The sequence below is a fragment of the Olea europaea genome, chromosome 7 (assembly GCF_002742605.1).
Source record: "Olea europaea var. sylvestris chromosome 7, O_europaea_v1, whole genome shotgun sequence".
NCBI lineage: Eukaryota > Viridiplantae > Streptophyta > Magnoliopsida > Lamiales > Oleaceae > Olea > Olea europaea.
In genome coordinates, this window is record NC_036243.1 from 17426918 (window position 1) to 17443747 (window position 16830).

General features: G+C 36.4%; 1 protein-coding gene across 2 annotated transcripts in view; it reads right to left on the bottom strand.

Moving 5' to 3' along the window:
• The window catches only part of LOC111397216 (probable serine protease EDA2), a 24605-nt gene extending 9789 nt beyond the window's left edge, over positions 1 to 14816 (bottom strand). Inside the window, exons 1-7 of one of the 2 annotated variants that reach the window (XM_023024007.1) lie at positions 14404 to 14816; positions 13953 to 14075; positions 12594 to 12749; positions 11105 to 11287; positions 10803 to 10919; positions 9549 to 9602; positions 9396 to 9467 (exon numbers count right to left, since the gene is read on the bottom strand). In XM_023024007.1, coding sequence (XP_022879775.1) covers positions 9396 to 9467; positions 9549 to 9602; positions 10803 to 10919; positions 11105 to 11287; positions 12594 to 12749; positions 13953 to 14075; positions 14404 to 14586 — 888 coding nt within the window. In that variant the 5' untranslated portion in view covers positions 14587 to 14816. The remainder of the gene's footprint in view (positions 1 to 9395; positions 9468 to 9548; positions 9603 to 10802; positions 10920 to 11104; positions 11288 to 12593; positions 12750 to 13952; positions 14076 to 14403) is intronic. The other variant, XM_023024008.1, reaches the window with a different exon arrangement.
• Between the last annotated feature and the right edge of the window lie 2014 nt (positions 14817 to 16830).

The window sequence follows — 16830 nt, forward strand, 5'->3', positions numbered from 1 at the left end:
TAAATTCCATGAAGCCTTCTATAGGGAAGACTTACCTGTTCCTTCCAACGGCCAAAGACGTGTGGGATGCCGTGAAGGAAACATACTCCGACGCCGAGGACGCATCACAGATCTTCGAACTTAACACCCGTTTGTGGCAAACTAAGCAAGGGTCGAGGGATGTTACTGAATACTACATGGAGATGGTATCCCTATGGCAGGAACTCGACCTTAGCTTGGAGGAAGAATGGGAGTGTTCAAATGACAGTGCAAGGTACAAGAAAAAGGTCGAGAACGAAAGAGTGTTTGAGTTCCTAGCAGGGCTGAATCGAGAACTCGACAACGTCAGAGGAAGGGTTCTAGGCCGGCGACCACTACCTTCCACTCGCGAGGTGTTCACAGAAGTCCGGCGAGAAGAATCGCATCGGCAAGTCATGATGAAGGAAAATTCTTAAATTTCTGGACACAGTAATGAAAGATCGGCCTTAAAATCACATTTTAGGCTACCATATTTGAAAGATAATGGGCCGGCTAATCTGGGCCTGGCAACAGGAGGATTAAATAGAACTGGGCCAGCATTCTATGGGCTTGGAAATGAAATAAAAGGTGGGCCAGAAAGTGAAACAAATTTTGGACCAGAAATTAAAAATGGACAAGGAGCATTGGGCTTGTCATCTAAGGGGATAGCCGGGCGACCCAACCAAAAACAGCAGCGAGGATGGCCATGGTGTGAACATTGTCGCAAACCGGGGCACAAAAAAGACACTTGTTGGGATATTCACGGGAAACCAGTGGACTGGAAACCAAACCAAAACACAAGGGGCCGAGGATACCAAGCCGAGACAAACATTAATCCCACTCCAAGCGGGATATTTAATTCAGAACAATTGGAACAACTCTACCAAATTTTTTTGAGTCTCCAGACATCCAGTCAGTCTTCCTCAAAAGGTTCATCTAGTTCTTTAGCTCACAAAGGTAACTTTTTGAAAGCCTTAAATACTTCAAGACACAAAAATCCTTGGATTATCGATTCGGGTACGTCCGATCATATGACGAACTCATATCACTTATTTTCTTCATACTCCACCTGTGCTGGAAACATTAGAGTAAAAATTGCAGACAGCTCACTCTCATCGGTTGCAGGAAAAGGGAGTATTAAAATCTCTGAATCTTTAACACTAGAATCAGCCCTTCATGTCCCAAATTTGTCCTGTAACTTATTATCTGTTAGTCAACTTACAAAAAATTCCAATTGCTCAGCTAAACTTTTCCCATCATATTGTGTCTTTCAGGACCTTTCATCGGGGAAGACAATTGGCAATGCTAAAGAGTGTGAAGGACTTTACTACTTCGAAGAAGCTGATATGAGTAAGCTAGGTCAATTTTCAAGTTGTAATTCAACGTCTGTTTCTAGGGACAGTGAAATTCTGTTATGGTACTATAGAATGGGTCATCCTAGTCTACAATACTTGAAGCATGTACTTCCTTCTCTTTTCTTGAATAAAACATCATTTGAGCTTCAATGTGAAAGTTGTGAATTTGCAAAGCATCAACGAACAAATTTTCCAAATTCCACATACAAACCATCTAAGCCGTTTACCATAATTCACAGTGACTTATAGTGACCTTCTCGTGATCCCAATCGTACACACACAAAGTGGTTTGTCACATTCATCGATGATCACACTCGATTATGTTGGGTCTATCTACTAAAAGAAAAATCTAATGTTCGCATAGTATTCATAAATTTCCACTCTATGATTCAAACACAACTTCAAATTTTACGTACTGACAATGGGTACAGAATATTTCAATACCACTTTGCAAGAATACCTGAAAAAACACGAAATAGTCTATAAAAGCTCATGTGTCAACACTCCCCAACAAAATGGGATTGCTGAACGAAAAAACACACACCTACTTGAAGTTGCTCATACTTTAATGTTCACTACAAACATGCCAAAAATATTCTGGGGAGATGCCATTCTAACATCCGCATATCTCATCAATCGAATGCCTAGTCGTACTCTCTCTTTCAACTCACCTATACAAAAATTTCAAAAGTACTATCCTACTTCTCGCCTCAGTTCACACCTAACCCTAAGAATGTTTGGGAGTACTGCCTTCGTACATATTCACTCCCATCATCGAAACAAACTTGAACCACGTACAATCAAATGTGTATTCATTGGCTACTCACCCACTCAAAAGGGCTACAAATGCTATGACCCATCCACAAAAAGGGTGTTTGTCAGTCTAGATATCACCTTCTTCGAAAGAACATCCTACTTCCAAAATCCTTCTCTTCAGGGCGAGAATCAAAATGAAGATCGGTTCTTGGATCGGGAATTTCTAAACTTTGACATTTTCCCTACTGAACCAACACATACCTCATCTTCTAATGTGCCACATACCTCATCTTCTAAGGTGCCATATACAGAAGGCAACTTGAACTTAGGGGGAGATGTTGGAAAACAAAATGACAAGGAGATACTAGTTTACTCAAGGAAGCCTAAATTGAAGTACAAGGAGAATCTCACACCTGAGGCACCAAGAGAGTCGGAACCGATGATAGGACCTAATGAGAACCCCTCCAATGAATCTCCAGACGATTCACCTATTGCTCTCAGGAAACAAACTCGATCATGTACTCTCCATCCTATTTCAAAATTCATGTCTTATAAAACTCTATCTACAGGATTTCGTGTCTTTACAGCTAACCTGGATGAAACAGAAATCCCAAAAATATTCATGAGGCCCTGGAATCACCCAAATGGAGAGAAGCAGTGATGGAGGAAATGAGAGCTTTAAAGAAGAATGGAACATGGGCAATGGCAAGCTTACCGAAAGGAAAGAAAACTGTGGGATGCAAATGGGTGTTTAATGTGAAATACAAAGCTGATGGGACTATAGAGCGCTACAAAGCTCGTCTGGTCGCCAAAGGATAAACTCAAACTTATGGCATCGACTACACAGAAATATTTGCACCAGTAGCAAAACTAAATACAGTCAGAGCTCTGTTGTCATTGGCTGTTAATTTAGATTGGCCACTTCAACAACTGGACATCAAGAATGCATTCCTGAATGGAGAGCTAGAAGAAGAAGTGTTCATGACAATACCACCAGGGTTCAACAGAGGAAATGAAGAAAAACAAGTGTGTAGACTCAAGAAATCCCTATATGGTCTCAAATAATCTCCAAGAGCTTGGTTCGATAGATTTGCGAAAGTATTAAAAAATCAAGGATATCAGCATGGGCAATCCGATCATACCATGTTCTTCAAACAGTCTAAAGATGGGGCAAAAACAATTCTAATTGTATATGTTGATGATATCATCTTAATGGGGACAACAGAGCTGAAATGGAGAAACTAAAGAAGTGCTTAGCCACCGAATTTGAAGTAAAGGACCTAGGACAGGTGCGATACTTTTTAGGAATGGAGATTGCACGATCAAATAAGGGTATTAGTGTTTCTCAAAGAAAATATATTCTCGATCTATTCACTAAAACTGGGATGCTAGGATGCAAACCAAGTGACACACCTATTGAGGCTGGAAAAATAACAAAGGACCTTGGTAACTCAGTGGAAATAGACAGATACCAAAGACTTGTTGGGAAGTTGATCTACCTATCACACACTAGACCTGACATCGCTTTCGCAGTCAGCATGGTAAGTCAACATATGCACTCTCCTAAAGAAGCCCACTTGGAGGCTGTGTACAAAATATTGAGATATCTGAAAGGTAATCTCGGGAAAGGACTATTCTTTGAAAAAAATAACAGAAAGGGAGTAAAGATATTCACAGACGCATATTGGGCTGGATCAACGGAAGACAGAAGATCTACTACTGGCTACTGTACTTTTGTCTGGGGAAATTTCGTAACTTGGATGAGTAAGAAACACAATGTAGTGGCGAGAAGCAGTGCTGAAGCTGAATTTAGAGCTGTCGCACAAGGAATATGTGAAGGACTATGGATAAAGAAACTTTTAGAAGAACTAAACGTCAAGGTGGAGCTTCCAATCAAACTCTATTGTGATAACAAAGCAGTCATCAACATTTCTCTCAATCCAGTACAACATGACAGAACTAAACATGTAGAAGTGGACAGACATTTTATCAAAGAGAAAGTGGAAGATGGAATTATCTGTATGACATATGTCCTTACAAAGGAGCAAACTACGGATATCTTCTCTAAAGGACTACCAAAACAAGTTTTTGATACCTTCAGTTGCAAGTTGAACTTGATTAACATCTATGGTTCAACTTGAGGGGAAGTGTAGAAAACCAATTATGGAAAGACACTGTGAATATTATGATTGATAAGATTGTTATAGGATTATTAGTTAGGTGATATATTTCCTTATTTAACAAATTGGAGTCTTCCTTTTTTATTCCATACTTCGTAATATAAATAGGTCGTATTGGTTTTTGTAATATTCATTGAGAATAAAAAGAATCTTTATTCTTCAATAGGACTTATTATGATATGCCTTTAAAGGACAAGTTATGTTAGTTATACATAGGAAAAACTATGCTAGGTGGTTTTAATTTTCCAATTTTTGGTTATTTGTAACCCTATAAAGACAAGAATGATTATAAAAATTCTGTACACTCATGATAAACATGTTTAGCAGCAATCTGAATGGCACTGTGTTATCAACATGGAGAGGAGTGGAAGCGGACTGAGAAAAATCAAGTTCAGCCAGAAGGCCACAAAGCCAGATGATCTCGGAGCAAGCAGCAGACGTTACCCGATATTCAAATTTAGTAGAGGATTTAGAAATCCGATCTTGTTTCTTACTCTTCCAGGAGATCAGAGAATCACCAAGAAACTTACACCATCCGGTAACAGATCGCCGGATAGCAAGACAACCAGCCCAATCAGCATCACTAAAAGCAGTAAGACGAATAGGAGAACCGGCACGAAAAAATAATCCATGACTAGTTGTGCTTCGAAGATAACGAATGATATGATGAACGGCAACAAAATGGAGATGACGTGGAGTGTGCATAAACTGGCTAACCTGCTGGACCGCGAAGGAAATATCAGGCCTAGTGATAGTCAGATAATTTAAACTGCCCAATAGTTGACAAAACATAGTAGAATCAGATAGAAGATCACCCTCCTCACAACGTTATTTTGTGCTTACTTCTAGGGGAGTATCCACAATAGATGAATCCTGAAGGCCTGCCAACTTAATCAAATCATATGTGTACTTATGTTAATTTAAAAAGATACTAGAGGGACCAGTGTGAACTTCCAACCCTAAGTACGTAAGAGAACCAAGATCTTTCATATGAAATGATGTCTGAAGGAGCTGCTGTAGGAGGATAATCAAGGCGGAATCCGAACCAGTGATAACAATGTCATCAACATAGACGAGGAGAAGAACAATATCAGTAGAGGTCTTACAAAGAAACATGCAAGGGTCATCTTGGCTCAACTGGAAGGAAAACTGAAGCAATGTAGAGCAAAACTTGTCAAACCAGGCTCGTGGAGCTTGTTTTAGCCCATATAATGAGTAGTTCAATTTACAGACATCCGAGGAAGAGGTGGAGGTTAGGCCAGGAGGTAGCTTCATGTAAACCTCTTCTTTAAGATCACCATAGAGAAATGCATTTTTAACATCGATTTGATAAAGTGACCAACCTTAGGAAGCAGCAATAGAAATGATGGTCTGTACAGTAGTCATTTTAGCAACTGGAGCAAAGTCTCTTCATAGTCCACTCCATACTCTTGTTTATTACCCAGTACAACCAACCGTGCCTTATATCTATCTAAAGTCCCATCAGAACGGAGTTTGAATGAGTAAACCTACCTGCAACCAATAGTTTTAACATTTGTAGGACAATGAACAATATCCCAAGTATGATTGTCCTTAAGAGCACGAAGTTTTTTTGCCATTGCCTCCGGCCAACATACATGCTTGATAGCCTCAAAATACCATGTAGGAATAGAGATGGATGACAAAGTAGCGTGAAGTAAGGTATGAGAAAATCCATACCGATCTGGAGGACGAGAAATTCCGATAGAGCGGCGAGGAATAGTGCCAGAATCCAGCTCATTCTCGGAAGGCATAATCTAAGCAGGCTCAAATAGCCGATCAGGCTCAGGAGGGGGCAAAGTTAGGCGACGGCGTTCATACACAAATCCAAGCTTGAATCGTTCGGGAACAAAAGATAAGTCCTAAAAAAGTAGAACATTTATCTTGGTCTCTGTCAAAGGCTCAATATGAGTGGGAAAGAAATATTGATTTTCGAAAAATACAACATGACGAGATATACGAAATCTGTCAGAGTAAGGATCATAGCAAACGTAGCCTTTGTGATAAGTACTATAACCCATAAATGCGCACTTAACAAATTGAGCAGAAAGTTTGTTTCGTTCATGAGAAGATAAATGGACAAAACAAACACAACCAAATGTATGCATGTCAAAATAGTTGGAATGCTGATGATATAGGCGATAATAGGAGGTCTCAAATTTCGAAACACTAGAGGGAAATCGATTAATTAAATAGACTGCCGTAGATAAAGCCTCGACCCAAAATTTAGGTAGAATAGAAGATTCAAGTAATAATGTCCAAACAACATATAATAGATGGCCATTCTTACATTTGGCAATACCATTTTGCTGAGGTGTATAGGGACATGAACATTGGGAGACAATGCCTTTTTGGTGAAGAAAATCGCAAAAGTTATGAGATATGTATTCACCTCCTAAATCCAATCTTAATATTTTAATGCTCGAAGAGAATTGATTTTCAACATAAGCAACAAACTTTTGAAAGACAGAAAATACTTCATATTTGGAACGCAAAAAATATATTCATGTATACTTGCTGTAATCATCAATGAATGTGACAAAGTATTTATAATGCGCATGAGATATAATAGGAGACATACCCCACACATCGCTATGAATCAAATCAAAACTTCTTTTGGGAAGAGAAGGAAGAGACTTACTTTTACCTAATTTGCATGTGGAACAATCAAGAGAAATATGAGGTGAAAATTGATCTTTGTTGCCCAACAAACCAGAATTTATTAGATGAGATCAAACAACAGAGTTGGGATGACCCAACCGTTTATGCCACTCTCTGCTTTTATTGTCAACATTAGTACAACCCATAGATATAACTGGAGGAATAGGAAAATGTAGAGGAAATAATCGACCAACTTTAGGCCCCTTCGCGAGTATCTTCCCAAACATCTAATCCTATACAAAACAGTCATCACGAGAAAAACGAACATCACAGTTATTATTGACCAACTGGCCTACAAATATAAGATTAGTGGAAAGTGCAATGGATACGAAAACATCTATAACGGAGGAATTAACATCTCCAACAGCATGAATTGGTAATCGATTGCCATTAGCAATCCGACTATGTGAGGATCCTTTGTATGTCTGAATATTATTAGGAGTATCATTAGATGCACCAAAATTAACAAGCCATGATGATGATGGTAGGAAATCGTTACCTTAAAGACCCAAGGCCGAAAAAGCTGAAATAATCATCTGTTGGACCATCTCAGGAGTAAGAACAAATGAATTACCACCAGTGGAAGAGGAAGGACCAACTGTAGCCTGATAAGCATTAGCCTGACGATTTTGAGGTCGAGTAGGACATTTTTTAATAGGATGCCCCGGCTTCTTACAATAGTTGCAATACTTCTTTGCACAGTGGGCAGCAATATGTCCATATTCCTCGCAGCTAAAGCATTGAACTTTTCGTATATGTCTACCCTTGCCTTTCCCTTGAGCCACATAGGCAAATGCATTAGTTGGTAGTTTGTCCTGCTGGTAATTAGCTTGTGTAGCAAGACATTGCTCTTCTCGAAGTAACTCTCCGAAGCACACATCCTAAGAGGGGGATGGATTGTGATTCATCATATTAGATCGAGCAACCTCAAATTCAGGTCGCAGCTTCATCAAGAATTGATCCCTCTTGCTTTGCTCATGAACCTCTTGGATTGCAGCAAATGAACCATCTGGTATCTTTGCATAGATTATGTTAGCATATTCCGCTCACAAATTCTGAAATTCAAAAAAATATTCCTAAATGGAGAGATCGCCTTGAGTATAACTAGAGATGTCAGACTCCAATTGAAATCGTCGGGCTGTATTATCTTGATGATAGACATTCTTCAAATATTCCCACATACTCTTAGCATTCTTATACAACCTAAGATTCAGAATAATCAGAGGGTCAAAAAGACCCTAAAATCCAAATCATAGCTTGAGCATCTTTAATCTTCCATTTTGCTAGTTCTGTTGGATCCGTGGGAGCTGAATCAGTTCCATCCATATGGCCCCATAATTCCTTCCCAGTAACAAAAAAGTCGAAATTGAAATTCACAGGCAGAGTAATTCTTACCCATAAATTTCACACCGAAGAAATTTGACGTTCCAGTAGACATTATAAATTAAGAAAGGCCTAACAACTTACAAGCCCAATTGAAATAATTATTTTAAGATGCTACACCAATAAGCCCAATTGAAATAATCGATTCAATAAAAGGAACATGCCCAATTATATCCAGTAAAATAGACAGGCCCAAAAAAAAAATTAACCAATACAGGCCCAATATACTAAATGGCCCAAAAGCAGACACCCAGTTAATATAACCCAACACACGATCCAATTTTGCAGCCCGTTACCTTGATTCCTCGCAATCCTTTCACCGGCGGTAGCGAAGCAGAGGTTCCCAACAACACTACTGACTCCAAAATCTGTCAACATTATGAAGATATCTACGACGGTGAGCGGCGGTAGCAGACTCGTCAACACAGGATCAACGACGCAGATAGGGATTCACAGTGCTTCCCGACACAGACTCCACAGAAATTGACGGCCACCACGATGAAGTGATCCGCCAGGTGAGTCCCAAAACTAAGAATTGAGCCTTTCTATGGAAGCCTAGGAAAAATTCTAACCAGAAGAGTACTCTTAGATCAAGGGCTCTGATACCATGACAAAACCAATTGATTTCAATTTGAATGCCTCTCCATTTGAGAGTTGCTTCCATTAAATAGATGAAATTCGGCCAATTACAAGGCTGTAAATCAACCGTTACATATTTCTTGCATAATCCTTGCTATCTATGTATGGAATTCTTGTTGCCTATGTACACAAATTACATGGGATTATATCCTACTAACATAAATAAATCCAAAATAATAACTCTTTAACAGGAATTGAGATTTAGTTGCACAAATTTTTATTAAACAGTTCATTAGTGTTTCAAGAACTGTTGCATTTTCCATTCTTCAATTTAAGTCGATATGGACACAAATCATAAATAAATCTGAAAAATCGTGAGCATCTATAAGGGAACAAAAGGAAACAAATACTTCGAAGAATCATATGATTTAAAAATATAACACTGATGGTGACAGCTAAGGCTTACCACTATGTCTTCTCCAGCTTTCTTCGCTTCAATCAGAGGGTTGCATAACTTATCTGGATTTCCATATTGAAACTGGATAATAGCAAAGGGTATAATTACTAATTCAGAATAAAAGGATTTTGTATTAACAACAAAAACTATATGTTAACCTACCGCAGTAACTGCAGCATCAGCCAGATAATACAGGAAATCGCCATCAATTTTTAGCTGTTAACAAGCACACCCGTGTGAAAATTTAGAGTTAAAAATGAGTTTACAGAGTAAGAATGAATAAACATAACGTATGAAACAATACATGGAGGACCAATGAAAAATATGTTCTCCCAATTTAGAACGTGAAGCCACGTAGATGATTATTTATTATCAAGTATTTCAAAAGGATTATTAGCAACAAAAACTGGAGAAAAATCGGTTAGTGCCACATGCTAGTTGGAAAATACATATATTACACAAATGAATAGTGTGAATACTGTCAGACTAAAACAGTTGGAACAAATATCTTGAGGTAACATTAGGCAAAAACCACTGCACAACCTTAAACGAGATCAAAACCTTTGTAGTCAATATTTCCCATTAGCAACAATTCCATAAATTAAGAAATTCAAAAGAAAAATATATATATATATATGAAATGATTATGACCTGACTGCAATGTTATATTTAGCCATAGAATGACAAAATTATTCTGATTTTGCTTCATCACTCAAATAGAGAGGAAAAAATAAAATAAATAAAATAAAAATAATTATTTCAAGGTCACTAGTGTTCCCTTCTCTTTCAACATAATTTTGATCTGCTGATGGAAAATTGCTGTTATTTCAAACTGTAGCTCAAGTAAATGAAAATCTCATTTATGAAGAGGTAAAGGGTATAATGTATATTCACTATAGTCGGCACATAATTTCAAAGATTGCCAAAATTATCAAAACCTCATCCCTTTCACCAGTGCATGATCATTGATGGCAGCCAGCAGTGACATATAGCGGCAAACTACTACAGTGTTTCTGTATGTGAAGCTCTTCTGCTCTCTGTAAGTTTGTAATCTAGAAAAATAAATGGTTATGCTCTTCAATTCTCTCAACCAGCTATTTATGTACAATATAGTTGCACTTTAAACAATAAAAAGACGCCATGTACATATTTTAAGGCAAAATGCTCATTTTTGTGTTTTCAAGATGTCTGGTGATTTGCCTCTTCATCAATGTGAGTTAGAACATTCATAAGGATTTATTTATATAAACTATCTCCACAAAGGGGGTATTGTCCCCTAAATGTTCCAATCCTTTGATTCCAGAAAGGAAATATGGCATCTCCAATCTCAAATCTAATACTCGTGAGATCAGAAGATTTGTAAATTTATATACAATATCTGTGATCAAACATCACAAAAGAAGTCACATTTTATACCTCGGCTGCACCAAACATCAATTTTACTTCCTTGTCATTAGAAGCTAGCCTTTCATCAACGAGACGTGTAATTTCTTGTAACACAGCTTTACATTCTGGGCCTGCAGATATACCAATCTGAACAGTAAAACCTGGGTAAGTTGCTTTGATTAACAATGGTCACGGCGCAGGAAATTAGAAACAAGCAGCAGATCAAAGGCAGGGTTGAGGAGGCACAGATGAAAGGAAACAGGTTTGGCAGCAAATTTAAAGAAGAATTGCTGTAATTTTGCTGAGATTCATATAATATCTTTCTTCTTTACCTGCTTATCAAATTCTGTGAAGTTGTAAATAGCCTGAATAACAGCAGAACTTGCAAGACTCCCACAAGTAAGATGAGGAAACTTCAGTCGGAACCATGCACTAAGAGCACCAGAATATGAAACACCAAAGACAAACCATGGATTTTCGACATTGGACTTGTTGAGCTTTAAATTCAGGGATTCCTATAAAAAATGCCAAAAAATTATAGTAAAAATAAAAATTTCAATAAAAAGGTGGAACAATCATGATTAGTTTGGAAAAGGGATGATGGAAATAGCTCTATAATATTTTTTTATCTATTCAGATATAAGGCTTCAAGCCACTACAGCTACCATCCAAATTGAGAAGTGATTGCATGCACACACTTATCGGTACGATGATGTGCCAAACACATATTCGGGCAAATAAATATTGTTAGAAGTACAATATATTATAGGACATCCACCAGATTCACTTGAAATAATTGATGAAAAATAATTTCACATGCTATAAAAGTTCAAAACATCAATCTGGTGCAGCAATAGTTAATCTCTTACAACTGATTAACTTCTTTAATTATTTTAGGGTTGTTGCATATCGGAACAGAGTACAGCAAACCACAGTAGGCGCTTTTTCTCTCAAAACGTTTGACCTCCAAAAAACTTTTTAGCAAAATATCAGTTATGTGAAGACAGAGATGCACTCTAAAAAATTTTGGCAACTTGTCACCAAAGTCTATATAACAGTATATTGATCTATATACGAAGGTGACAATGTCTGTATAAAAGGGATGACATGGCAGTAAAATGCTAACCAGCAATTAAGATAATTAAAAACTACATCTCCATTGATTAAACTAAATGTTATGGCTCATTGAGTAAATATTCAAAACCCACGTCTGATATGTATTTTACTAACTTATACTCCAACTTTTTCCGCCAGCACCTGGCCATCTTTGACTGGAAAATGAAGTATAACCACATCATTGACCTTGGAAAAATTGCCCTTTATTGGGATAACAAATGAAAATTTTAACCGGAACCTGGACTTGTATTTTTATATGTATATGAAACCACGTGTGCATATCAAGATTAGCTAGCAAATGCTGGGACGATAAAAGATTAACTCCTTAACATTTCAGAATTGTAACATGCATTTAAATGGTTGATAACATTCTTTTATAGTCATTTCAACATCTGTACTTGTAATTTCACCAATTAAACTTTCAAAGCACAAGTTCTGTGTCTCTTCTAATTAGAACTCGTGACTAAAATTTAGACCAATACCTCATCCGTGGTCCAACATGTAGCATATAACGTGATTATACTAGCAACATTTAGAACTTCGAGAAAAAAATTAAAAAAACAAAAAAAATCTCCATCTTAAATCTGTTTCATCCAGAAAAGATTCAGGAAACAAGTGTAATCAATTACTAATATAAAGCCTCCAGCCTTAATTAGTACCAACCTTTTCCACTCTGAATGAGTGAAAAAGTGAGCAGAAACTTGCCTGATAATATTGGCGGAAAATAGCTAAATCAAAAAGTGCCTGCTTGGATGAAAGATACTTGAGATTCTCCGTGGTCAAGGAATTAAAAGGGGAGCTCATCCCGTAGTACCTATGCTCAAGAGAAACAACAGCAGCTCCGAACTTATTCGCCAAGACCTGTTTGTCAATAGAAGTCTCGAAAAAACTGACTCGTATAGTGGCTAACAAAGGCACTATTAGTTAGATATGTCTAGAAGTTGAAGTCAATATCATCTCGGTCATACTCAGAATTAATAAAAATCATATATACCAAAGTTAATGCATCTGGTTGCAAAGTGGTTTTTCTATGTGAGCATCATCAAAATCAGAAATGAAACAAATCCAATAATCAGGAGCTCTCAACAAAATGTACTTACCTTTCTTACGATGAGCTCATGTGTGCAGGAATTTAGTATTTAAATGCTCAAACTTAGATAAAAGTACACATTATAGAAGAAGGGAGACTGGAATGAAGGCAATCTTTGGGACCAAAAGTAACTAAAGAATCTTGCATCATTATTTTTTCTAGCTAGGAATAAGTAAAAGCTCCGCTAGCAGAATGATTCCCGCACCTCAAATTTGAATTTTTGTATCTCAGATACCTGTTACTGTTAGGATAACCAAAGAGGGCAAGACCATTTGGATTCCAGGTGGATTTAAAAGCTTAAATTTGCCAACAGGGTAGACAAGATTTGTCCTATATGAAAGACAATTTTACTGTGGTTGTTTATCGAAAGGCTGGCAGAGAGATATGGTATATGTCATTACATGAGATGTTTATATAGACTCGCTGCAGGCGATTCGGATCCCAAATTATCAGTTTAATATTTGATTAGTTAATACTCATATGTGTTTCAATTTTTGTACTTGACTGGAAACATATAACGAGTTAATGATTAGCTTGGATATATCAAACAACGGACATAAGTATGTATTTTACGTATCAACTTATAAAAAATAATACACTATCGATAAAGGGTAGATATAGCTAGATGGTATTCTTAAAATTTTAAAATGACCGTGGCAATCATGGCTGGCATAGGTAGAGGGAGAGATGCTAATTAGTTTCAAATTTTTGACACGTATACCATTATCCATTTTAAATATTGCAAATCGGAGTTCTATGAATTCGAATATCTGCATTTAAGATCGCACCTTACCATTTTATTCCTATAATTAACTGGCTGCGTTTCTTCAGTGGAGAGTTATAAATTTAGTCTATCAAGCAACAAGGAAAGTAAACTGAAACGTCAACTTTCAAGTATTCTCCTTGAATTATGGCTCTCTCCAATGGAAGGGGAAAAACAAATCATAGGTTTATCTGATAAATTATCAACTTACGCTGATGTAGTCATTCGGTATCCCAGGGCATACAGATTCTCCACATATTTCCAAAAATATTGGCCCATTATGAGTGAAGTGGTCAAGGAACTCATAGTATCGCTGCCCAAATTGACGATGATCCTGCAAATGCCAGTATAAGTAAGATCTATCCATATTGATGAAACTTAAAAAGAAAGCACGAAAGCATGAACACAGGATGATGATGAATTCAATATGCTACATCAAGAAACAGGGTAATTAAGCTTAAAAATTGAAAATTCCATTAAACAAAGAAAGAAAATTAGCCACAACCATTCTTGAAAAATAGAAAAGAATGCCATTATATAATGCTAATTGTCTACGAATAAAACTATAAGCTTATAAATAAGCTCAATTTTGATGTCCCATATGCAAAAAAATTCAAACCAAATAAAAAAGTAAATATTTAGACAAAAGAAGAAGAAATTACGTAAGGAGAGAAATGATCGAGAGTTTGATTGAACCAGAGTGCTTTAGTGGTCAAGTATTTTTTGCTATTCGGTTGTCGTAGAAGCCGAGGAGATAAAGCCGAAACTGATGAGACCAATAGCACTGATATCAGAAAAGCAATCCACGGCGATGCCGGTGCCGGTGCCGGTGCAGCGAACTTCATGTTGCTCCTAATTGTTTCTCCGGCTTAAAGCTTTGAATTAATTTCCAACCAAGCAATTCAGTTCAATCTGGTACGCTTTAGGAGAATATTTCGACTCTTCTAGTGAAGGAACTTTTGTCGTCAAGTCTGGAATCTGCGTTGCTGAACGGTACAGTCAAAACACTGCTGGTCACCCAAGTTCCGCCTTTGGTTCACTCAAGTCACTCAGCTTATTTTCGTAAATAAATGGTATATTTTATTTTAGTTAAGATACTTTTATTTTAATCAATGAAGTGTGAGATGTGACAACAGAATAACGTGCTTTTTTTTAATCTCTATTTGGTGGGGATTAAAATTAATTTTTTTTAGTAAACTTTGATGAAATGTGTAATTGAAAAGTTATAGATCCCATGAAAATATATGATTAAAATTAATCATTGACTTGGCTTGAATTAAAATCTTGATTTTAATTTTTACCAAACATAGGCTTAATTTAGAAGGCGCAAATATTTGTAAAATTGTGTTTGATCAAAGCAATTTCTTCTTAGAAATTATATACACTTCGTCTACATTCTTTGAATGGTCAGCTACGCTGATCCGCCAAAGCTTACTTAGGGTTCATGATATTGGGGAAAAATTGGAAGGTTTTCAATGTTCCAAGCAATTAGCGTGACACACGTATCTTGGGAAGAGTTTAGCCCTTGTTTGACAATCATTATTTGGAAAAATGATATTTTCAATAGTAATTTTTAGGAGAATGTGTGATTAAAGTAAGAAAAGATTTTTTGTTTACATGCAAAATAGTTTTATTAAGTGGATGTGTAGTTGAAAATAAGTATAAAAAAAAAGATAAAAAGTTTTCAAATAATGATCATCAAATGAATAACGTTATTTGTAGTCACTCACTATCGCAACCGTCGACATAGCATATATGTGGCAGTTAGTGATTTGATATATAAGATAACAAAAAACTACCAGATTAATACATCAAACCACACCACAAACTGTCATTTAGTATGTCACGTAAGACGACTATCATAACGAGCGAATATGAAGAACATCACTCTCATCAAATAGGTCTTAGCAATGAATTTAGTTGAGTTGAAAAAATTATTTTCAACAAAACATGTTGTCTATTTATACTATTAGAATAATCCGAAGTCAAATATTTTAAAGTAATGCTTCTCCATAACCGAGATAGATATTCCAAATTGATTTTTTTCTCTTTCTTTGTATATCAATTTATAAATAATGATGTAAATGTAGCATTACTCGATATTTTTTAACCCTTGTTTGACTTTCGTTATTCAAAAATTTATTTTCAACTATACATTCTTTCAATAAAATTATATAAATTAAAAAAAAAATCTACTTCTTTACAACATATTTTCCAAAAAGATTGTTGTTACACAATTTATTCGCTCAAAAAAGAGCTCAAACAAGCGAAAATTACACTATTGAGTGTTTTTAAAGATTACAATTCAAAAAAAAAAGGTTTAAACTTTGGTTATTCAAAAATCAGATGATAATCCCCTTTCTATTAATAAATAATATTATTTTAATTCTTATAAATATCGTTATCTTCTCTATCCTCTCTAAAATCACCAAATTCATCGACATCCCAACAGATTCAAAATTAAGTGCAATGACCCAAGAGAGATGCGATCAAGGGGATAATTGGCGATGGAAAATTCTTGTTTGGAGGATCCATTCAATTTATTTGTTTTTGGTGGTTCCCAATCTCTAGATGTTTGAGGGATTGTGTTTCTCTATATAATATTTAATACTTCAAAATATGAAATTTGATGCATAAAATATGAGTTTCGACTTCTGGGTGTATGAGTGTAAACTAGGTGCTCCTTTTTATTTATTTTATTTGGACGGTGCTACCTGCAGGATTGCTCCTTTTTGCTTAAGTTCTTGTCGACAATTTTGAAGTTTGTAGGCGGAGGTTAAGGGAGAGTAGCACCTATTTGCTTAAGCTAAGATTTTTAATTAAAGTAGATTTTTTGAGTGTTTGAGCACCTATTTGTTTAAGTTAAAAAATTTAATGAAAGTAGATTTTTTGGGTTTCTTTTGTTGGGTGGTGATTGTGGTTGTGATGTGGTGAGGTATTGGTCCCTATTCTCTGTAGATTTGAGGTGGTGGCGGACATAGGTTTGAGGTTTTTTTGTTGGGGTGGTGCTTGTGGTAGGGATGGAGACGGAGATGGAGGTTGTGATTGTTGGTGGCTGTTTTATGATAATTTTTGAGGTAGTTTTGTGA